Source organism: Pseudovirgaria hyperparasitica, assembly GCF_010093815.1.
Source record: "Pseudovirgaria hyperparasitica strain CBS 121739 unplaced genomic scaffold EJ05scaffold_18, whole genome shotgun sequence".
In the NCBI taxonomy this organism is placed as follows: Eukaryota; Fungi; Ascomycota; class Dothideomycetes; order Acrospermales; family Acrospermaceae; genus Pseudovirgaria; species Pseudovirgaria hyperparasitica.
Window position 1 is genome coordinate 261,305 of NW_022985566.1, and position 22,823 is coordinate 284,127.

At 48.9% G+C, this 22,823-nt stretch overlaps 5 protein-coding genes across 5 annotated transcripts; 2 read left to right on the forward strand and 3 right to left on the reverse strand.

The window, feature by feature from the left end:
- Nucleotides 1-4,437: 4,437 nt before the first annotated feature.
- EJ05DRAFT_514409 (zf-UBP-domain-containing protein) lies at nucleotides 4,438-7,026 on the reverse strand. The gene is made up of 2 exons (XM_033748527.1): nucleotides 5,970-7,026; nucleotides 4,438-5,921 (listed from the first exon to the last, which is right to left on the reverse strand). Exons 1-2 carry the CDS (start codon nucleotides 6,852-6,854, stop codon nucleotides 4,662-4,664), a joined length of 2,145 nt encoding a protein of 714 aa, XP_033596370.1. The 5' UTR covers nucleotides 6,855-7,026; the 3' UTR covers nucleotides 4,438-4,661.
- A 100-nt stretch (nucleotides 7,027-7,126) lies between these two features.
- EJ05DRAFT_479945 (WD40 repeat-like protein) lies at nucleotides 7,127-11,471 on the reverse strand. The gene is made up of 3 exons (XM_033744776.1): nucleotides 10,644-11,471; nucleotides 7,766-10,552; nucleotides 7,127-7,713 (listed from the first exon to the last, which is right to left on the reverse strand). Exons 1-3 carry the CDS (start codon nucleotides 11,085-11,087, stop codon nucleotides 7,579-7,581), a joined length of 3,366 nt encoding a protein of 1,121 aa, XP_033596371.1. The 5' UTR covers nucleotides 11,088-11,471; the 3' UTR covers nucleotides 7,127-7,578.
- Nucleotides 11,472-12,230: 759 nt separating this feature from the next.
- Nucleotides 12,231-15,497, reverse strand: EJ05DRAFT_541485 (uncharacterized protein). Its single transcript, XM_033749666.1, has 4 exons — nucleotides 15,361-15,497; nucleotides 14,276-15,310; nucleotides 13,400-14,222; nucleotides 12,231-13,345 (listed from the first exon to the last, which is right to left on the reverse strand). Exons 1-4 carry the CDS (start codon nucleotides 15,463-15,465, stop codon nucleotides 12,534-12,536), a joined length of 2,775 nt encoding a protein of 924 aa, XP_033596372.1. The 5' UTR covers nucleotides 15,466-15,497; the 3' UTR covers nucleotides 12,231-12,533.
- An 877-nt stretch (nucleotides 15,498-16,374) lies between these two features.
- Nucleotides 16,375-17,991, forward strand: EJ05DRAFT_489634 (Cryptochrome/photolyase FAD-binding domain-containing protein; the record flags this gene model as incomplete). The annotated part of the gene is made up of 1 exon (XM_033745801.1): nucleotides 16,375-17,991. One exon carries the CDS (start codon nucleotides 16,375-16,377, stop codon nucleotides 17,989-17,991), a length of 1,617 nt encoding a protein of 538 aa, XP_033596373.1.
- Nucleotides 17,992-18,130: 139 nt separating this feature from the next.
- Nucleotides 18,131-22,711, forward strand: EJ05DRAFT_514413 (P-loop containing nucleoside triphosphate hydrolase protein). The gene is made up of 3 exons (XM_033748528.1): nucleotides 18,131-18,225; nucleotides 18,281-22,177; nucleotides 22,226-22,711. Exons 1-3 carry the CDS (start codon nucleotides 18,211-18,213, stop codon nucleotides 22,538-22,540), a joined length of 4,227 nt encoding a protein of 1,408 aa, XP_033596374.1. The 5' UTR covers nucleotides 18,131-18,210; the 3' UTR covers nucleotides 22,541-22,711.
- The last annotated feature ends 112 nt before the right edge of the window (nucleotides 22,712-22,823 follow it).

The following is a 22,823-nucleotide window of genomic DNA, read 5'->3' on the forward strand; positions in this document are numbered from 1 at the left end:
GGGCTGAAGTTCTGGGAAAATGCGGCCTCGACGTAACACAAGGGTGTGGTACTGGTCCAGAAGCTCGCTGCCTGTAGAAAACAGGAAAAAGAAACCAACGGCTCGACACAGAACAGAAGCCAGTGCCAATCAATGCGTTGGAAAAATGATTTTAGCCAAGTTGACTCAGCACTTAATTCAACGATTGATATGTTCCTGTCCAACGGGCCAATGAGCAGTGTTATTTTTGAAGTTCATGCCTTTTACTTTCGTGTGCGTTCAGGATAGGGAGTATGGACAATGGGGAGGAGAAAGTGGATCGTAGATAGATGGCAATATGTGAGACGCGTCGGACGATGAAGAGCGATTTAAGGAGTCTAGAGGACTGGCAGAGGGGATACCTGCTGGAAGTGTATCGAGGGAGGGGAACAGGGGACACTAGGCCGTATCACCAGGGCTGCAGCGCGGCCAAGCAAGAGATCAGGTAGCAGAATGGTGATGATCGGCCAATATTTCGATGCAGGGTCTGGAAAGTAGAGGGACAGAGTCTTCTTGTTGCAAAGGTCGAGGCGGATGAATGGCGTAACCGCTTCTTGCTCGTGTGGCTCGCAAAGTCCGGGGTAGCCAGGAAGATGTAGTACACAATACAAGCCCCCGGGCGCAGGCGCAGAGTGACAAAAATGCAGGTGACGGATAGGGTGCTGCGGATGCAGAGGCAAATGCAGACTTGTAAGCGTAGGAAGACGAGCCAACGTCTGTAGTCCTTGTTGTTCCTGTTGTCGCTGCAGTGTGACGATTCGAATTGTTCGCTACTGGCGGCTACGTGCAGATAGAGAGAGATGCGTGGGGGGTCCTGTCTCGCCCTGGGAGGGGGGTTTGATGTACTATGTACACTGCCGGTGGCTGATCGGATCTGCGGGGGGTCGACCGGACCTCATACGAGAGGGAACACGTTGCTCAGCGTTATAGAAGAGAGACGCAACGTCGTAGATGCTGTTATGCGAGATGCAGTCTGCAGTCAGCTTTCAGCATTTAGCAGTCTCGGGAGTTTTCTATAACAGAGTGGGAAAAAAAGGGAAGGCCACATGCCACAGTACTAATAGAATTCTAAATTGTGCCGCTCGTAGCGTACCGACATGTTGCTCAGCATTGTCCTTTAATAAATCAGCTAAGATGCGCAAGTGAATGGAGGGTGAAAAGTGCAAAAAAGAGGGGTCGGAAGCGCCTGAGGCATGTGAGGCGTCTGCTCCGTGTGCGTAGCTCCAGTACTGTGTATATAGCTGACACTGGCGGGTCCCGCCACGGGAGAAAGCGGCGGCCTGAGGACCCTGTTCGACGCCGCCTTTTTTTTTTTACTTTGCCGTTGCTTTGCCTTTTCCCCGCTCTCCCTTTTTCCCTTTAATTACCTGCCTGGTTTAGGTACTTAGCTCTCGACCGACTTGCATAGCATTAATGCACTCGGATTCTTCTCAACTGCATGTCGGTGATTTGTTTTCTCCGTGTAGATGCACACTCCACCTCGCACTGTACGTACCGGTATGCAAACGCTAATCCCAGACAGGATGTTTAGCGTGGGGTAACATTACCTGAGACTCGTGATCTGTTATGCGGCATTTCCTATCCCGGCCATCGCCTTCTATCTTGCATGCACCACTCATCTCATCCTTCTTCGTATAATTATCTTCACCACCACCAGAACCCTCCCACGTCAGGCTACTTCTGCATATTAACCTGCTACTTCTTCCTACTCGTCTGCTTTCGTCGACCTGCAGCTACCACCAGCCTCTTCTTGTCAACCATCGCACTTGGCTTACCTCTTTGCGTCATGCACGCTGCACGAGACGCTATGGATCGAGAGTCCGTCTGCTGATATATTCACAATCACTATTTCTTGTACATTCACGTCAGACGCTAATGATAACCTCTACAGGCCTGCTCCATACTCACCCAGCACAACCTCCTTGAACATGGTCTATTGCCGGAGACGGTACCTGTTTTCGTACAACAGCGTCAGACAAGTTTGACCAGAATCATGAATCACTACGTGCCATCTCCAACGTCTCATGCCATCGTTCTCTACGATAGAATACGGTGCCTCGTATGTCCGCTCATCTCCGCGCCACTCGCGAGCCTACGTCTCAAAACTTCAATTGCGTCATTGATGCCCCGAGACCGCTGACAACTGGCCCAGTACCAACAATGCTTTGCAATTAGGGTTGATCCATAATGATGATCCTACGTTACGCATAGCACTACCATTTTGCTTCTTGCTTTAGTAATACTTCCTTCATCCTGCCGTCTAACAACCATCACGCCTACCCGTCTTCGTATCGACGTAGATGCCCTCGGTAACGGTTCTCTCTTGCTAGTAACTTATTCGGCTACTTCCGGTCAATTTCCCCGCCCATCTTGTGTGGAGCTCAGAAGCCTCAGACACTATAATATGGCGCTACGGGATGTGCATGATTTAAGCACTTGAACCAGGCAGTTTGCAGCTGAGTATATCTGGGATCGTGCGTTCTGAGTTGGCCACCTAGCATTGAGATGTACATGGCATCTCTCGTATGGCGAAGTCGTTCATGCAGTTCAGGTCAGATTTATTCCTTTCTAACTATCCCCTCTCTTGGCGTGGGGAAGCTGGCATGTCTTGTAACTCTACGACGGGCCATGCCGCTTGACTAGATTACTTCTGTGTCGGCCAGCGATTTATACGCCCGTCAGTTACGGCTACAAGCGGACATGCTCATCCTAGGACTGGCTATCGATTGACAAGAGGACCTTGTCCGGATGTTTTGGATACATCTCCGCTACATGCTTGACAGCCGCGTGTGTGTGTACAATTGCACTGCATGCTACATCCAATCAGGAGCGTTCAATCATGGCCTAGATCATGTAGGTGATGATCATACGCATAGAACTGGTCGATTTGAACCTATCAGAAGCTAAGATGACCTGATAGACCTACTTACATGTGCTGCATATTCAACCCCCGCTTGTATCACCACACACAGCGTTAGGATCGTGGCGAGCTCACTTTCACAACCCGACGTGGCATCTATGCTCAAACCAGTAGTGGATACCTTTAGCCGGATCGGCATCTTTGTCCTATACTTCCCTTGGGTCAATGATCAGTGCTCCCAGTCTACACGTTTTTCGTACTCCTACTTAACTATCACACAAGTTACGAAAAAAACAACAATATCGAAGACATCAACAGAGCCTATTAACGACCTTCCGTGTCGTGCAGTCCCCGCGTTCTTCAACCGAAGGCATAGCGAATGCAATAAAGTCCCACCGGACTATAACAGCACGCGATGAGCAGTTATGTTAGCACTGGATGAACGCACTCTTATTCATTAATGTATATCAGTATTATTGACCTTGTCACCTATAGCGATGTCCTCATTGTCACTGTCTCCAAACTGGCGCGCCAACATGATACATTAGACTTCATCATGTCAACAGCAGCCCAATGAGGCTCGACTAGAATCGTCAGGCATGTCCAGCCAGGTTATCCATTTGAGCGCCCTCAATCCTCATGGAGTGTGTCACGAATACGCACGCAAAAGCAAATGACCCAATCCCGATAACGTAACAACAGCTGGGTGGCTGGGAACAGTAAGATTCAATGTAACATTTTCTGATATTCGCCAAAAACGCAATTTAAGCAGTGGTAAAATGACAATGCATTGTAACCCACAATCATCCCTGATATATTCACAATGACGTATCTGCACGCTTTTCATACCACACGAGACCCGGCCATAGAACGATACCTCTGCGAATAGGAGGACTGACTTCGTGTCTGATCGTGGTCGACATACACACCAGAAGATATACCTACGGATGTTTAAGGCCCTTCGTCACGGATGAAGCCACCAACATCTCTGACTACCCTTCCAAACCACTTATTGCTATCCGCTCGCCATGATCCCTGAATTCTCTGGCCCTGATGACGTCTTCAAACAGACAGAAGATGTGGAAGAAGAAAGAAAAAGAACGTATTACATTATCTATTTGATCTTTGCATGCATTGTCATAGAAATCCTGACAGCTTGGCTATTGGCATATTCATTATATGCATACTTAGCATGACGAGACGGCTATCTGTGCTATGCTCTCAGGATGTTTCGCTTTTCGAGTGTGTTTGGCATGCAGTAGATTCTCTTGCTGCTACCGGCATGTCCAGCAGCACATATATGTCTTTTGCAAATTTTAACAATGCTATACAGAACAAGTTTTGCCGTTTCCAAAGTATCGAAATGGCTAAGCAGGTAGCTAGACGTCGTTTAAAACACTTCTCACGTAGATTGAAAGCATAATAAATTCCCACTGCCTTCTTACGACTGACGACTTTTGAGGACATTATCGGCATATACTCACTCAAGTGGAAACCTCTGGTATGTGATCGATCTCTTAGTCGCGGTATTCAATGCCAATTCCTCTGGACACTCGTGTCTAAATTTTCCAAGATATATTAGGTCGAAAGACCGTCTCTCATATCGACTATCTATACATCGCGCATGTCAGTCAGTCCTCTGGTCAAAGTAATGCTGCGCGCTTAGTATATCTATATCTATACAGTTCAAGGATATCACCAGTCCGAAAATGCCCATCCAACGCCAAAGCCCATGCACGAAATTGACATAACACCCGCTAAAGCCAACATGCCACCGTGCGACTCACTTCTTTCCCTTCCCTTTCCTCCTGCCCTTGTCCTCTTTAGGCACCTCCACAAACCCTTGCTGCACCTCCTCTCCCACCTCCCCCTGCAACGCCTTCAACTTCTCACCCCCACTGATAAAGAAGCTCAAGTCACGATTCTGCTCTGCCAGCTCCGCCTTTTCCATTTCCAACACGCACAGCCGCTCGTCCTTCTCCTTCTGCTTGACTTCCAAAAACTTGATGCGCGTCATCAGACTCTCGTTCATGCTCTTTTCTTCCTGGTACTGCTTTGTGAATTTCCGCGCTAGGTCGGAGGATGCGCCTGCGCGTGCAGTTTGACGCGCGACGTCCTTCTCGAGACTCGCGATGGACGTCTGCGCGGCGACGTGTTGGTCATGGAGCTGTTTGACCTGGGCGGCGAGCGCGGATGCGGTGCGCACAGCTTCATCGGCAGAGGCCGCGGCCTGTGAGGCCTTGTCGACGGCGCGCTCGAGCTGCTCTTCGTAGTAGCTGCGCTGGCTCTCAAGCTGGGAGGTGAGGAGATAGGTATACTCCATACCCATGTTATCGAATTTCTCGCGGGGGATGGTATCTTCGCCGTATGCCGTCATGCCGGGGTGAGACGAAGGATTACGGGAATAAGCGGCGGGGAGGTCGACGAGTTTGCCGTCTGCTTTGTTCTGAATGAGGCGATGTACGTAGCCGTCACCTGGATAGTCCCAGACGTGTTGGCTGTTGACGTCCATGGCATAGGCATGGGATGTAGCTTCGTAATGGGCAAACGCGTGGGCCTCGTCGTAGCGGCCGCAGCCAATGTTGCCGCAGATTAGACAGATCCAGAGGTTAGACGTGGATCCGCAGACAGTACATTCGTTTTCTGCAGCGTCACCGCCGGATGCGAGCCCTTTGCTCCCCGTAACATCGTTCTGTGTGTATCTACAAACGGGACAGCCAGTCCCTCGCCATTTTTCTAGACATGCGCAGTGAAAGACGTGTTGACAAAGGATCGTCAGGAGGCCGGTCGTCTCGTCCATTCGTTCCAGACATACGGGGCAAGTTGGTAGTTCTACAAGGTTTGCTGTCGGAGGCGCAAGGGGCTTTGTCGAGAGCGATGAAGCGAGGGAACTTGTGTCTGTAGGTAAGGGAGCTGTAGGCTTCAGTCCGGGCGCTGGTGTGAAAGGATCGTTAGTATTGGCTGGAAAGTTCGAAGGGTCGCCGTGCGAGTCTGGCGTCCTAAATTCAATCGATTTAACGAAGACGACCTGACAGTTCTCCGGCTAGATGGTTGTTAGATATATTACATAAAGGAGACGTCAATTGCTCACCTCCATACTATTGAACAATTTTCCGTTCCATTCTTTTCTCCAAGCCCTTGCCTTCGCTGCTTCTCGAAACTTCATTAGCACCATGTATTTGTTCATCGTCCCTGTTCTAATCAGTCTGAAATGACTGACATCCTCCCTGGTCCTCTCGCCGGCGAAACCAAGAAAGTCCGAGGGCGTCATGTAGGATGGCACGGCCAGTATACACAACGTTGTACAGTCCTCCTCTTTAAACACACCTCCACTGACTTCTGTTGCCCTTTCATTATCCGAGCCCGCACTACTAGACGTGTCATCGTCAAGCCATGGTGTCTCTTTCTCATCCCTATAGAGGTGCACGACACCCCAGCCGACCTCGGTATTTCGAGGCCCTGCCAGCGTGAAGCGACCCTTCGTGGAGAGTCCTATTGAGCTAGGTATTTCGTCAAGATTCTTGACTTGAGCCCGTGCTCCCTCAGTCCCATCGATAGGTACCATATCGATGCTTTGTATGCACACAGTATTGAAACGCCAGTCGATATGAGTCGGCGAATACGATCGTGCAGCAAGTACCGTTGTCTGGTGGAGTGGAACCGGGCTGTTACCAAGCTCACCTTGCGAGGACCCGTTGCGATGGCTGAATCTACGTTGGTAGGCTGGCCTCGGGGCAATTCCAGGTGCCTGGACGGTGTCAGGATGTGTAGAGGTAGCCTTGGAGCGCTTCTGGAGTGGCCTTGATGGTATGCCCCAAGTAGAACTACTGTGAGTTGGGAGAGGAGTCTGAAATATGTCTGTTTCGGGTGGTGGGAGGTATTGCTCATGAGGTTTCACGATGAGTGTTTTCGGCTTGAAGGAAGCTGGAGGCTGAGTATATAGCTCCAAGGCTAGGTGGTATAGGTATGATGGCATGAGTGAGAGACCAACTGGTGAAAGTCTCGGTCAAGCATACTTGGGTTGACGTTGTATAAGTGCGGGAGAGATCACTTGAAGCTCAGGCTTATAAGCAACATGTGTAAATTGTCGCCCAGGAAGCATTTCACAGTTATCGATAAGAGCCAAGAATTCCGCGGGACTGTTAAAGTTGTGCATGGGGTCTTGGCATTGCGTTAGATCGGTTGAGTAGTGGCACATCAATTGATTACATCTACGTGAGCAGGTTCGGCATTCACTGATACGCTTATATCGAATGTTTGCATATGAGGAGTTATGTAGATATGTCTACATTTTAATGAATATTCACGTTTCAATGAGGTTAGAAGTAAACATATGATGCATAAAACATGTACCTTGTATGCCATGAACAAAGACGTGCCTTGCACGTTCGAAAAGACATATAACCATGTGGCATGTCCAGCGCCAGTGATGTACGCCATCGCTTCGTTATGATCGTGACCATTTCCATAAGTACTCCGGCCCATGAATACAAGTGCGCCGACAAATACTGCAACCAGGTGATGGTGTTGATATCAGGTAGTAAAATTTGCGTCATCAAATCTCTTTGAAAACAACACAAAAAAAAAGAAGCAACGCAACGCCGCGCGGTCAGACAGGGGGTCAGCCGTGGATGCAAAATGGGTATACAGTGGTGAAAAGTGGCAAGGGGTGTCGCAATGTGTAGATGTTAATGTGTTACTCATGGTTGCGCAGGATCTAATGGGTCCGTGAATTCCTCAAGATCTTCGATCTCTCGGCCTTTGCTATCGACGACGATGCGTCGACCCCGTTGATCGGGTGGTATGCCATCGCGAGAGGCGCCAAAATCCAGGACCTAAGCGGAACGATTAGTATCTCATCTAGCAGATTGATTCTATCAGACTTACCTCAATGTAGGTCTGTGTGTTGCGTTGCACTGCTGCAACGCAACGACGATCATTGAATTTGACCTGCCAGACTCCACTAAGGTCTGTCAAGAGATCCTTGACGCATTCGCCAGTCTTGACGTTCCACATCTTCAAAGTTCTGTCGGACCCGGAGATTACCTTTTGGTCATCGTGCTGGAAACATGTGATAGCACCAGTGTGAGCACTCAAGGTTGACTTGCATTGGCCGTTTTCGGGGTCCCAGATACGAAGCGTAGAATCTGCAGCAGCAGATACAAGACGATCGTGACTGAGGTCTAGGAGGCCCACAAGCGAGGAGTGGCCTTCAAGATTGAACAAGCATTGGCCAGAGTCCAGGGACCAGACCTTGACAAGATTGTCCATAGAGCCACTTATGCACCGGTTCCTTTTGTGATCGAGCACAACACTATACACTTTCTGCGCATGTCCAGACAGGCGGTAGACAACCTCGCCAGTGGATATTTTCCATACGCGGACTGTTGCATCGTAGCTGCCACTTACGAGTGTATCAGCGTGGGCAGCGATCGCACGTACAGAGTGATGATGTCCGGTAAGTTGCCGGATGAAGTACGGATTCTCATAATCATTTGCTTGCTGCGCAACTTGATGGACTTGATGATCACCAACTTGAGGAAGCCTCCAGATACGTAGTGTAGAATCTCTCGATCCAGTAATGATCAGAGGCTCCTTCGGCATCATTATAGGTTCCTTATTGGCAGTCTCTCCAATCTTAGTAGGTTTGAGAATTTGGAGGCATCGGACGGTAGAAGTATGACCTTGGAAGATCTGTAGACACTTTGCTTTCTCGATATCCCATACACGGACTGACCTATCCGTAGAACCTGACACAAGAATATTGCCTTCATATTGAAGCGCCCAGACACCTCCTTCATGTCCGTGCAAACGAGCCTTTAGCTCTCCTGTTTTTGTGTTGTATACGTTAATGTGTGTGTCGTCACTGCCCGTAAGAATCTTGTCGGTGTCAAACTGGAGGCAAGTAACGACATGGCGCCCATGAGCACGGAATGTGAGGTGATGCGGCTGAGTGTCTTCCTTCATCCAGCTCTTGCGCATGAGGTAGTGACGCTGATAAAGCGATTTATAGAGATGAAGGTTGCGGAGGCTTGGAAGACCAACATTTGGGTTCGGTACGGCCAGCAGTGCAGCATCTGCAAATGCCATAGGTCCTTGGGCCTTGTCCAGTGATTTCATCCAAGACGGGTGCTTGGACAGCTCGTTACCCTTTGAGTTCGCTACAAGCACTTTTCTTCGCTTTTTGGTACCATATTTTGCTGTGGCCTTTCTCTTTGGTCTGGAAAGAGCTATGACTTCAACCTCTCCGAGAACTGCCGAGCCCGGTGATGAAGTAACCGGAGAGCCGTCTCCCAACGGCACAGTCGATTCCCGTAAATCGCGTTCATAGCTTTCAGCAGAATGTGGGTATTGCCACCCCCAACCTTCTCTGACTGCGCGACCAATCTCGTCTACAGGAAGGTCAAAACCATCGGCCTCGAGTAGATCCTTCCAAGCTTTCTCATCTTGATTGATAATGCTTCTCCACTTCTTCGATACCTGCGAAGCTCGACACATACTTTTCACGTTCAGGTATCTTACAATATGCTGGCTCAATTCTGTAGGAAGAAGGCCAAGAAAGTCGCACTTCAAAGCTGGGTTGACTGTGTCGGCGATAAAGTGTAAAGTAGGCTTCGAGCAGCGTCTTAGAAGTTGAAACATGACGTACGTTTTCATCGCATCTGGCATCGCGTCGAATGAGTCGATCATCGCGGGAATATCCATGAGAGTCGGGGCTTGAAGATTCGTGTCCGATGACGGCCCATTCGGGTCAACAAGGTGATCTGGAAGAATTCCATCGGTGACTTGTCTACGATGAATCTTGTCGCCTATAGTCTCCTCAAATATGTCAGATATATCTAAGCTAGAAACATCATTCTCGTCGTCGTTATCTAGAGTGGTTGATGAAGTTCCTGTTTGGTTTCCATGCAATGCCGCGTTCGCTGCAGCAGTGATAGGTGATAAACTAGGGCTCGGAAGACTAGCATCTTGTGTTGCTAACGTATCTAGAGGCGGCGGACGTGTCGGACGACGGAAGCTGTGATCGGTTGCTTCAGGTTGACTGGCAAGCTCAAGGTCTGCATCCGCGATTGGGGGCGTCGCTGCCGCACCAGAACCTTCAAGGGCAAAGGCAACTAGTCCAAGCCCCGTTCCCGTCTGCGTCAATGGATCGTTTGACGTAACCCGTGAGCTTGTAACGATCTGATCCGCCCACACATTCCCATCAGAGCTCGTAGACCGCCGATCCAGATCAAAATACTCTCTCTGTTGACCGTGGGCCAGCCTTGATCGAGCTGGTTCCGACCGCAGATTCGCGTGGGGTGCACCAAAACGAGCAGGAGCGCCAGCGTCCGTATCCGGTGTCGTAGGATTTACATTCTCTTCCAGGGGGTTTTGGTGATTCCTGAGTGAGCTATAGCCGGCTGTGCCAGCCTCACGCACGGGTGCTTTCTGTTTCCTATGCTGCCGGTGCAGGCTCGCAATCTCAGCAGCCTCAGCGATCGAGGGTATATGTGACGGAGATGCCCTTTTTCTTCTGAGTGAGCCAGGCAGTCTCTGCTCTGCCAAAACTTTGAACATGTGTGAGTTCGAGCGTCGAAGGGGTCGATTTGGAGTTTCATAGCGGTTCTCAGGATGTTTGGCAGACTCGACGGCGCCTTTTACTGTTTCCAGAAAAGCGATCTGGTTTTCTGTCTGTTGTTCATGGTCAGCAGCGAATACAAGGAGTCAAACCCGGATAACCTGTTAAGGAGGACTGGCTGATATTGGGGGTCGAATTTCATACCTCCTTCAAAGTCTGCTCAGGTACATCCGATTCCCTGAAGTGTGCTGGCATTCCTCCAATGTCAAATGTGAGATCCTTAAGATATGCTGGTGTGGATGACGCTGCCAGGGGATAGAGTTTCGGGTCTCGATTTTGAAGCTGACGAGGGGCTTTGACTATTAACGGCGGGAGTGTCACACTTGTTGTGGTTGTAGTCGTTACAACAGTCGTTTTGGTGGCCGGAGCATAGGCATAGCGTCCTACAGTATCTGTGAAAGGATCCATACGTTGCAGTGACGCTGCGGTCGATATGTCTTTACATCGGGAAGCGGTACGTGGACGGGACGCAGATTTCAGGAAGGTTGGCGAAGTTGGAGAAGCGTGAGTTGACTGCGAGGCACCCGCCGAGGTAAACGTAGTCGTCGCGAAGGAGTCGCCGCTCAAGTCGCTCTCAGTTGGGGTCATGTTCATATCGGAAGGGGCGGTTTAAGCCGACGCGAAGTCGAAACAAGAGAGGCGCGTGAAAGCGGTTCTTGTGACTCAACTGATCATTCGTACACACTAACGTGGTATTCCGAGCCGCATAGAAGTAGTCGAATGCTGTAGTCCCTGATTATAGACCCCAGTGGGGAGATCCTGCGTCTGGGTACGCCGCTCGGGGCTTACAAGGTGCAGGAAGGTGACTAAATATCACCACGACATGGTCAGTGAACTTTTGTGGTGTGGATGCAAAGGGGCAAGAGGTGCCTGGAGAAATGATGAGCGCAGTGGAGGTATGCAGCCAGAATAGTGAGAGAAAAGAAGAGCTTGGGACGAGATGGTGCTTGCGTGGGAGAGGGGCTGGAAGATGCAGTCGGGTGAGTGAGAACTGGGAAGGCGTTTAGGACTAGACGACTCGGCTGCAACTCGGCACACGTGACTTTCGAGGCCGCCTGCATTATTGCCTGCATTGTCCCGACGTCCAAAATGCCCGGCCGAGCTAAATGCTGATTTTGCGCAATTACATACTCGACAGATGTTTTTGCGCGCAGTATAATACATCCCCAATGTATGTACAAAATTTCAGTCTGCAAGATATGGTGAATAAACTCCATCGCCAGCGTGGTTAGGCGACGACAAGTCTTAAGACTGCGCCCTAAAAAAGGGGTACCTTTAATAAGGAGATAAATGCAAAGGCATGCAGAGCACAGTTGATCCGAGTTCACTTGCCTGATATCGCCTTCACGCGTTACCTTGCGTCCGCGCCAGCTCTGGTCTCTATCGATATAAGGCCGGTCTGGGAGCCTGGGATGTATATTGTCTTTAGTGCTGTTGGCTGCCTCTCGGTGGCATAATTCGCCTGGGTATGAAGCTACGAAGGATTTACAAACGGTCATATTGAGTGCGACCCTTTTATTGACCACGTTAAGGCAGATCTCCTAGTACACACAGACTGAAAAGACTCCCTTCCAAGTATGTTACTAATCTTGGAATAATACCCTAGACCACGAGAGTGGGGACATGGGTATTCTTGATTTATCACATATTAGGTATCAACTTCTATGTAACAGACACTTTGGCAGTCATAAACACCATATATAGGTTTCACGTGTAACGTATGCCATGTAAAGGTAATATCAGAAGTATAACTTGCTAGAAGCCATCACTAGCTAAGTTATACAACCATTTGTCAATGATATATATACATATACATAGAACTCCCCCGTGAACTCCACAAGGATGACTACTCCGGCCCAATGAGATGACATCAGTCGTAAAGAAGACAATTTCGTTTTCGTTCAACAAGGTGTAAGTAATGCTGCAGTAAATTCGTGTCGTTCATGTTCCGTTCGCAGCGCCAGCTCTTATTCTCGTAGCCGTGCTTGTGTGCATTTCATTTCTCGATCCTCCTCTTGTGGTTGGGATTTCTCTTCAGACTCCCAGCCACTCATCGACCACACTCGTGCTTCTTCTCTTCCTATCTTCATCGACCCCGAAGCCCAGCTGTGGTAAAGTCTCTATCTTGGGTGGCGGCTCTTTCTTCTTCATCGGACTGCCTCCCTTGACGCTTTTGGTGGGGCTGATCTGCCCAGTTTCCCCCATTCTCACTGCTTTGGCGTCCCAGCCGTCATCTATAGCCGCCAAAATCCATTCCCGCAAAACATCATGTATGTGCCCATAAAACTTTTCTTTGCAAGTACGAAGCGCTCCGCCCATAACCTTCTCAAACCCTGACGCTCTCAGCTCGGCCCTGAGCTTGTTTCGTTCGGTCACGGTCGGTATGGAAGCTATAATTCCGTTCAAGAGATCCATATGGGTAGCAAGGTACTGGGTGGCATCCCATTCAACACCTCCTATATATGGGGCAGCCGGGACTGGAGGCCGTGGCTGTGGAAAGTGGACCATAGTATAGTCTTGCTTAGGACCACTTGTCATAAGTGGGTACGAATAAGGACGTGATAATGGCGCCGATGAGGAGCCTTCCGAACGTATCGAAGGTTCTTCCATGGCGGCGTTAGAGGGCAGTGGAATCACGTTGAGATGATGGAGAAAAATCCAGAAGACTTCCTTGGTCACGTTCACGATCTCGCGGCACCAGATCCGATATGGGCGAGGTTGATGCATCTCTAGGATGAAAGCAAGAGGCTTTGCCTCTTCTGGGGGAGCAGGATCTTGAAGATACCCTAATATGGTTCGTGCACGTCCTGGGAGGTCCGACCCTCGAGCAGCACACAAATGAGTGACTGCTTCATATTAGCATCTATGCAACGCAAGAAAGCGTAGCTTCCGAAACTCACATAACACTCTGATCACAATCTCCCGGGTTGTGAACTCGCTTGGGCCCTTTCTTTCCTCGTCGAAAAGCATCTTCAGAAGTGTGGGAAAGAGCTTCGACTCGTATTCACATAGTTTATGGAGGGCAAGACTCGTTGTGCACAGTCCCTTCAAGCACAAAAGGGTCTCGTGGAGCAATGCATCTTCATGCTCTTCCCTCCATTCCAGCTCCAAGATACGATCGATCAGGCCTACCACGTCTCCCATACCACCCTGGCTGATGAACGAATCGACCCACGCAACGGTTTCATTGCGCAGTAAGAGACGTAACTTGTGCAGTTTCCCGACTTCAACTTCTTGAGGTTTTGTAGTCTTGCGTAGATAGTTTACGAAATCTTCTGGGACAGCTGTTTTTGTAGATTTCGAAGAGGATGAACTCTTTACTGAAGTGACGGATGATAAAGACCGCGATGAAGGCGATTTAGCTATTGTATGTGGCTTATCGGACTTGGTTGCATTTGTCTCTTCAGACTTTGGTTTCTTGGTTGGTGAGTCTCCTTTATTAAAGGTGAAAGTCCGGCTTCGGGGGCGCCCCTTTTTGGAGGGTGAAACATCAGACCCGTTTCTATGTTTTTCATCATCTAATTTCTGACTATTAGTTGATCTTCCTGTGCTGGAAACATCTGAACAATTCGGCAAGGATCCCATCATTTCAGCGGATCCAGAAGGTGAGGCCCGCGTAGGTCCTGAGCTTTCTGTCTTGTGCTTCATGATGAAGTCAATCTTTACACGGTCGGCCAATGTTCTCATTCTGGAGCGGACGACATCTGGTACATTCCTCGATTCCTAACGGAGTAATTAGTATTAAGTCATATCTCTTGGTCGACGTTTGGCCATACCAGAACTGCCTCAAACTCAATAGCAATGGTGTCAGGGTCCATAGAAGGCTCCCCTTGCACGTCTCGCGATTTTACGTTGTATGCAGCAACTGCAGCCTTTACTCGACCGCCCTTTTTCTGAGATGGTCCAACGAATCCAGAAGATGAGAACTTGCCCATAGGCTCTTGCTTGTAGCGTTCGACTGGTACCCTTGCGTGTGGAATACGTTCTCTCTCGCCGCTTATCTTGCGTTGCATGCTGTCTAGTAGTGAAGACATTGATGAATCATGTGGTAGGTGCTCAGATTTCGGTCGCGGAGCAGATGTACTTCTGCTTTGTAAAGTCGGTCGAGCAGAGGCTTGGAAATTTATCTGCTTCGATGGAGAGTAATCCGTAGGCGTATATTTGACGATTTCTTCCTCGGCGACGTGGCGATCGCTGAGTGCAACGGCAGAGGCATTGGGCGCAGTCTGGTACGACTGCGAGCGAAATTGAGACCATATTGGGGTTTCAGCGATTCCGTTTGCCGAATTTGGAGGTGTAGTGTTTTCTTTGTCCTTGGGTTCGATAGGAATCGGGTGCACGTCGCCACGGGATTTTCCGATTCCAAACATGTTTGATATGCCTGTTGATGACTTTGTCTTCTTGGGCTGCTTGGACACATCCTTGATGAAATGGGGAGGTGTATCTTTTGGCTCTTTATCTCTTACAAATGATCGTAATCGCATGGAACCTTGAGCCTTTTTGCTCGGGCTCCCTTGCGTCGTACTAGCCCTAGCTTGTTGCTTGCTTGTGGAACGCGAGCCAGCTGGGTTCGAGATTTCGCCCAAAACTCTGGCACTCGCTGCTTGTTGAATGTTTAATGGAGGAGCCAATATTGGTTGTGATGTTGAGCTTCCATGGGTATGTTCGCTTTTCGCCGATTTGAAAAGGGCAGTACCGTCTGACGGAGCTCTCTTGTGAGGTGATCGAGAGGACATGATCGATTTCAAGACAGTGGTCGACCTGTTGCGGCGGTGACCACTTTTCTCTGGTGAGCTAGCAGGCGTAGCCATCTTCGCTTGACGGTCAATTGATGGTCGACTAAGCAGCTGCGATGACTTACAGCGACAATCAAATATACAAATGCGCGAGCAGCATATATATATTTCGCTCGGAGTGATGTAGGGGATTCGTAGAGAGGGTTGCGGTAGAGTTCTACGGTCAGCATACACTCGAGAATGCGAAGTTGGTAGGCATTACTATGTAGCTATTGATGCGTTGCGAGGGGCAACAACAACCAAGGAACCAGATGCATTCGTGGCCGTGCTTACCGCTAGGCCATGTATGGCGTGTGGCGCATGAATTGTATTCTTCGCCTTGGACATGTTGACCTGCAAGCATGTATCCATTGTCGAAGTCTAAGTTTCGCTGTCACTCTTCACTTTTTGAAGGTACACGCGACTATGAATCTCACCACGATGACAAAAGTAGTATGCCTGCTAGTTTGCAATCATCCCACAGAAGAATGTATGACTGTCAGGAAGAGTTTAAAATTCTTAAACTGTTGACTACCAAGCCAGAAATCATTTTCAACCATAAATATGAAATAGTGAAGCAAACACTCCCGAGGTGACCAACTTCGACGCCCGCAGAGCGTTCCAGAATGCCTATTTAACATAATGATAAACACGTCGCAGACTATCTATGATCCTACGACGTGATGACATTATTGTAAATGTTATGTGTAGTTCTTTCATCAGCACTAAAGTAACTCTGTGGATGAGACACTGCTGCGGAACGGGTTTTAGTGGCTGGTGTTCGATAAGCGAGGGTTCTCTGGTTCCGATCGGGTCCATATAAAGGGTAATTACCGATCGATGATGTAGTGATGCGAACATCGACCGTGGGCTTCATTGAATATGTGTGTCCGAGGCTCCATACTTGTGCTTTTATTCTATGTACTGTCGAGCTTCTGATGTTCTACACTCATCTATATCATATCCGTCTAACACATTCCCTACTCCGTAGAAAGCTCATTCAGCCCTTTAGGAGCAGACAATGCTCGTGTAGGTGCTATCGTGCATCATTACGCACATCCTCGACAACAAACCTGACGGGTTGGAAATCTAAATCAAAGATGTCAAAACATGAACGATCATCATCGCAGACCGACGAACTTCGACACCCACATACAAAGCGTGCGAAGGAGATTGACGCACATACGCCCTTAGACGAATTGAAAGAAATTCTTGAAGACGCGCACAAAGTCTCGGAGGTGAAGACAGTTCTTCATTGGTTTCGCTCCAAAGACTTGCGTATCAACGACAACAGAGCCTTGGACGCCGCTTCCAAGATTGCGAAGGAGAACAAAGCTCCACTGATTACCGCATATCTTTATTCACCAAAGGATTTGGAATGGCATGGAACCAGCCCTGCACGATCAGATTTCATTATTGAGTGCCTCCGGCTCATGAGGGAACAACTGAGCGAGAAGCATATTCCTTTAGCCATCATTGAGGCACCAGAGCGCGGAGACAAAACAGAGCAAATTGTGTCTTTCGTCAAGAACAATGACGTGTCCCACGTATACGCAAATCTGGAATATGAAGTTGACGAGTTGCGACGCGACAAGAAAATCACAGTTCAGCTGAAGGATGCAGGCATTGCCGTCGAACTCGTGCACGATCAGACTGTACTAGAACCTGGCGTTATACTTAACGGAAGTGGCGGTCCACACAAAGTGTTCACCCCATATCACAAAGCGTGGCTCTCAAAAATTAGCAGCAGTCCGGATCTTCTGGACCTCTATAGCGATCCAGAACCTAACGAGAAATCTGTACTGAGCAAGTACAGACCGCTATTTGACACAGCGCTTCCATCGTTACCAGAGAACAAACAATTTGGTTCCAAAGACGAACGCGATCGAATTCGTAGACTGTGGCCTGCTGGCCATGATGCGGGTATGGCGCGACTCGAACATTTCGTGACCAACAAATTACAGACATACGCAGAGACCCGCTCCAATCCGGCCAAAGACTCCACGAGTCGCTTATCGCCATACTTCTCATCTGGGGCAATCAGTGTTCGCGAGGCTTTAAATATGGCAAGGAAGCAGAACGGGGGAAGCACGGATTTCAGTGAGTCGAGTGGCAACCGTGGTCTTGCTGCGTGGGTCCGGGAGATTGTGTTCCGCGAGTTCTACAGACAGGTTGTGGTTATTACACCTCACACTGTGATGAACCTGCCGCAAAACCTCAAGTTCAATTTTGTGCAGTGGGAGGACGACAAAGAAGGATGGGAGAAATGGTGCGGAGGAAATACAGGCGTTCCCCTGATTGACGCTGGTATGAGGCATCTGAAGGAAGAAGCCTGGATGCACAACAGGTTGCGGATGAACACCGCTAGCTATCTCAGGAATAACCTGCTCATCGATTATCGACGTGGAGAACGTTACTTTGCAGAGCATTTAGTGGATTGGGACGTCTGTAACAACACGCAGGGATGGGAGCCAAGTTATACTGTTTTCAATCCTGTTAGCCAAGCAGAGCGCAACGACAAAGATGGAGAGTACATCCGAAGATGGGTCAAGGAGCTGCGAGATGTCGAAGGAAAAGCGGTGTTCGCTCCACATGAGAGACTAAGCAAGAGTGAGTTTGAAAAGCTAGGATATCCGCGGCCGCACGTCGATTTCAATGAGACAAAAGAAAGGGCGGTAGCAAGGTATAAGCGTGATCTCCACCGCGCTGATCCATAAGTTGAAATCCATAATTAATAGAGCAATCAAAGGTCTTGCCTGATGTAACAGTCTGTTGAGTTGTAAAGACTTTAGTCACGTGATAGCGCGTCAAGTGATGCACGAGCCTCCTCTGACTTCTCAGTAAAAAAGTGAAGCCGCCAGCCTGTCCTGACTTAATCGAGCGCCACTCAATCCACGCTTCCATGATACGTAGCACCTGATGGTGTATTATCTGCTATGAGGAGGCTTCTGGTGAGCACTAATGTCTGCCTTCTCTTACCACTGTATTGATTAAAGTCCATCTTAGAGCACCTGTCCACATAAGAGGCCGACATCCCACCCGGTATCCTTCCTTAGCCATGTCCATTGGACCGGTACTGCACCTATAAGTACGAAATTACATACGAAACCACAACCGATCTCACACGATGTTACCTTCCGGTCGAACCTGCTTTCGAAGCAGGAATCTCAAAAGGTCCATGCGAATCCTTTCAAGGGATTGCAAGGGCCTTCCAAAGGCTCGAGGAGGCACGCCAAACATCCAAGAGAGCAAAATAAGCCCAGACGATCGAATTTAAGACATGGTCGTCCGAATGATACGACGACCTACACGCGAGATGCTGTAAAAGCAAGATTCACTGTCCCAACTACTGAAAGATATCCCAATTTGGGTCCCAAGACATTGAAAGAGATATTGTTACCAAAGCCGCTTGACCAGCTCGTAGCAGAATACTACCATGACAAACTTATAATCGAACTACAAAACAAAGAGACCAATAAACGAAATGCAAAGCGCAAAATCAAACTCACGGCTACGATCAAGACTTGGGACGACCAACAACTACATCTCATTGGCGAAGGACCCAACACGCAAGATGCACGCAGCGCTATGAATCTGCATTTGCTCTGCCTCTTGCACGAAAGAGGGCTCCTAACGCACTTCACTGAGATACCTTTCGTAAGGATGCAAGATACGAACGGTATGCAACCGGCGCTTGTAAACGTATATCAATACGCTGCCCAGCTGGATACATTGCCAAACATTGTAACGAAGAAGCCGAGTGAGGACACGATGAGACGCGCTACAGCAGCTCACATACAAGAGCTGTGGGAAACGAGAATTGAATTTGCGAAACAAGGTATAACCGCCATTGGCTTGGGTGAAACTACGTGGGCCGCTGAACAAGGCGCTGCTCTGCATCTTGGAAAGCAAATCCAGGAATACTTCCAGCAGACCGGTCAAAAACCCCCGTCAATGGAAGATCCTTACACCCTGAATCTTTCTACCATTGACCAGTTCGTGACTTTCGCTAATAATGAATTTCGCTCCCTGCTGACTGCTGATGTTCGGAGAGTGAGTTATCAAGAATTTCCTGATTCATCAAGGAAGCCTCACGACGCATGGGTAGCAGAAGCTTTTCTTAATAAGTCAAGCAAACTTGGTAACAAAGTATCTTTGCGCACAGAGCATGATGCCCGAAACGCCGCTCTCCTAACTGGAGCGATCGCTTGGTGTCAGGAAAAGGACGGGCTTCGGAAACTATTTGAGTCTACCTTACGCAACAACAAGGGAGTAATTTTGCGCCAACCCCGTGACATCGTACTTACGCCACGCCATGACCTACTATCTACAATGGAGGAGCTATCAGAGAGACTAAGGAGTGCAGGGCTTCTCAAGGAGACACATGTACAATCCTCAAGCACACCAGGACTGGAAAGCGCTGAGTACAAATGGCATACTTCAGCGCGTCCGATGCTAAGCGACGACGTTCGCAACAATGACCTGAAAGTACGTCTTGAGAACTATCGTAACATCGAAGCGACGTCCGAGATGCGTACAAAAAGAGACGCGCTACCGATCAATCAACACCGTTCCAAGATAATGGACATCGTATCCGAATTTTCTCATAGTATTGTCGTTGGAGCGACGGGATCTGGGAAAACAACTCAAGTGCCTCAAATGATCTTGGACGCTGCAATAGAATCCGGGCAAGGAACTCGGTGTAACATAATATGTACGCAGCCCCGAAGAATTGCGGCGATATCCGTTGCTAAACGCATTGCTGAGGAGCGCCATGAGAAGTATCAAGATACGATAGGACATCAAGTACGCTTCAATGTGAAGCCCCCAAGGGAAAACGGAAGTATACTGTTTAGCACAACTGGCCTGCTGCTCAAACAGCTCCAGGTTGACCCCGATTCGGTTTTCGATAAGATATCCCATCTTGTCCTTGACGAAGTCCACGAAAGAGATATGATCCTGGATTTCCTCCTTGTTGTACTAAAACAGAGCTTCCAGAAACGACAGGGAGAGGGAAAGCCTGTCCCCAAACTTATACTCATGAGTGCGACCATGGACACAGAACTATTTGCAGATTATTTCAAGGTGCAAAATTTGGCTGGCGAAATGGTCCCATGTCCGTCCATCGTTGTCCCTGGTCGCTTGTTTCCCGTGAGAAACCAATATCTGCATGAAATTCACAATCTACTCAAAACCGAATATGGCAGCACTTATAGCTCGGACCTTTACCGACTCTTGGATGAACGAACTACCAAAGCGTATCTGGAGAGCGAATACGCATTTGCAAAGAACCAGGCTATGCCTAAGTTGTCGCAAAGGCTCGATACGGAAGATAAGTCGGTCGATCGTGCAGAGGCATTGATACCTACAGGCCTCGCTGCTGCTACCGTTGCGCATATAGCCAAGAGCACTCATACTGGCGCCGTACTGGTTTTCCTGCCTGGGCATGCCGAGCAACTTGAAACGGAACGCCTGCTTACCGCAAAGCCAATCTTTGGACTCGATTTCAAGAATACTGCGAAGTTCAAAGTCTCTATTCTTAATTCCCAAACTCCTTTGGCGGATCAAGCCACGGTTTTCGACCCTGTGCCAGATGGATGTAGGAAAATTATACTGGCAACCAATATCGCCGAAACCTCTGTCACTATCCCGGATGTCCAGCACGTTATAGACTCAGGAAAGATGCGCGAGATGCATTATGATGTCGAGTCACGAATCAGAGCCCTCCAGTGTGTGTGGGTTAGTAAGGCAAACGCAAAGCAACGAGCTGGAAGAGCTGGGCGTGTGCAAAACGGAAACTACTATGGCTTATACAGTACTGAGCGTCTCGACAGTCTGCAGGTGACGAGCACGCCTCAAATTCTTCGCGCGGATCTTCAAGATGTTTGCTTAAGAGTAAAGACCCATGATATCACTGGGACTATAGCTGGGTTTCTGCAAGGAATGATACAACCCCCAAAGTCTGCGGATGTTGAGATAGCCGTCGATCGACTAATACAACTCGGAGCGTTGAACCACGATGAGAGTATTACGTCGTTGGGAAAGCTTCTGGCTGATCTTCCCGTAGAGCCAGCTTACGGCAAGATGATCATATGGGCCGTCTTATTCCGATGCCTTGATCCGATTTTGATCCTGGCTGCGTTGTCTAATTCAAGGCCCCTCTTAATGACGCCTACCGGGGCTCGGCGCGAATGGGGAGTCGCTCACCGAAAGTGGTTTGATGGTAGAGGTAGTGAGCATATCGCTGAAGTTAGTGCGTTCAAGCATCTGCGGCGTACTATTGCCATTACTGGAGAGCACAGAGGAGGTCGATTCGCGCATGAGCATTTCCTGAGTAAACTCGCCTACACGCACATTCACAGCGTTGCCGAGCAGATTGAGGACGTTCTTGTAATGCACGGTTTGATTCCGAAGACGCCTCCATATGCTCGGTATAGATACTGGTTTGGGGCAAGGCAGTTGAACGAGAACAGCCTCATCGTTCCTATGCTCAAGACAGTGGCGTTAGCCGGATTCACCCCAAATCTGGCCATGCATACACGCGGCAACTGGTTTCAGAATCGGTTGTCGGACAAGGTGATGGTGCATCCGAAGTCACTATTGAACCCATATTTGCTCAGAGGCCAGGAGACGGTAAAATTGGGATCGACCATGTTCACCTACTCGTCGATATCCAAAGCGGACCAATCTTCGAACGACCAACTGCATATCAACAAATTGACGGAGGTTACGCCACTCAACGTTCTACTCTCCGGGGGCGAGATGCAGCGCAACAAGAGAGCCTTCAACAAGCTGACAATCGGTGAGTGGCTAGGCATATACGTGAAGCCCACAACAGAGGAAGGGGACAGAGTTAGTAAAGCATTCTCAACTATCTGCAGGTTTCGAGAGGATGTTGATCGTGTAAGGACAGCAGCTCCGATGATAGCAACACTGTACTGACAGGTTTAGGCTTTGACGATGTGCTTCAGAGAGATGAGTCGTATATCCGCGTACAATCTGAGCCCCGATACCCCGGAAAACAAAAGAATCTACCTATCTGATTATCCAATCGCCGACATACTCGCGAAAGATATATCCAGAATCTTGGCGAACGAGAATGTTGAGGTCAAAACTAGTTTTGTGACTGACGATAGGAAAAGAGCAAACACTGGTCCCCAGACCGGATTGATGTTAAATACCTCACAACCTAGGAATGGCACTCAGTTGAACAACACTCGCCGGGACGAATCTTCGAAGGGCTCGGTGGTGAGAAAAGTGGCATAATGGCCATGGTAAGTGGCACCTGGATCCTATGTATAATAAGAGGCGATCCTTTCAATGTCACCGCGATAGATGTAATTGTTGGGTTATAGATGTTGGGTACCCCATAGACATATGCATGTAACACTACCTTAGAGAATACTGTAAATACAACTCATCTATTCACGATCGTACATAATCCTAAGAGTGTATTGACTTGAAATGCCAAGCCGATTTCGTATGCCAAGCCGGGCCTAACCGACTGCGAGTGGAGTCCGAAGCTCTCTGCTTCTCGATAGATGATGTT

Bases quoted from the DNA above. Each gene is read 5' to 3' on its own strand.
- EJ05DRAFT_479945 (XM_033744776.1), bottom strand. From the start codon at position 11,087: ATGACCCCAACTGAGAGCGACTTGAGCGGCGACTCCTTCGCGACGACT. The intron at 10,553-10,643 runs GTATGAAATTCG...CATGAACAACAG, and splicing joins CTGAGCAGACTTTGAAGGAG to ACAGAAAACCAGATCGCTTT. The intron at 7,714-7,765 runs GTAAGTCTGATA...CGTTCCGCTTAG, and splicing joins ACACACAGACCTACATTGAG to GTCCTGGATTTTGGCGCCTC.
- EJ05DRAFT_541485 (XM_033749666.1), bottom strand. From the start codon at position 15,465: ATGCTGACCGTAGAACTCTACCGCAACCCTCTCTACGAATCCCCTACA. The intron at 14,223-14,275 runs GTATGGCCAAAC...TTACTCCGTTAG, and splicing joins TTGAGTTTGAGGCAGTTCTG to GAATCGAGGAATGTACCAGA. The intron at 13,346-13,399 runs GTGAGTTTCGGA...AATATGAAGCAG, and splicing joins GATTGTGATCAGAGTGTTAT to TCACTCATTTGTGTGCTGCT.
- EJ05DRAFT_514413 (XM_033748528.1), top strand. The intron at 22,178-22,225 runs GTAAGGACAGCA...TGACAGGTTTAG, and splicing joins TTCGAGAGGATGTTGATCGT to GCTTTGACGATGTGCTTCAG.
- EJ05DRAFT_514409 (XM_033748527.1), bottom strand. From the start codon at position 6,854: ATGCCATCATACCTATACCACCTAGCCTTGGAGCTATATACTCAGCCT. The intron at 5,922-5,969 runs GTGAGCAATTGA...ACAACCATCTAG, and splicing joins AATTGTTCAATAGTATGGAG to CCGGAGAACTGTCAGGTCGT.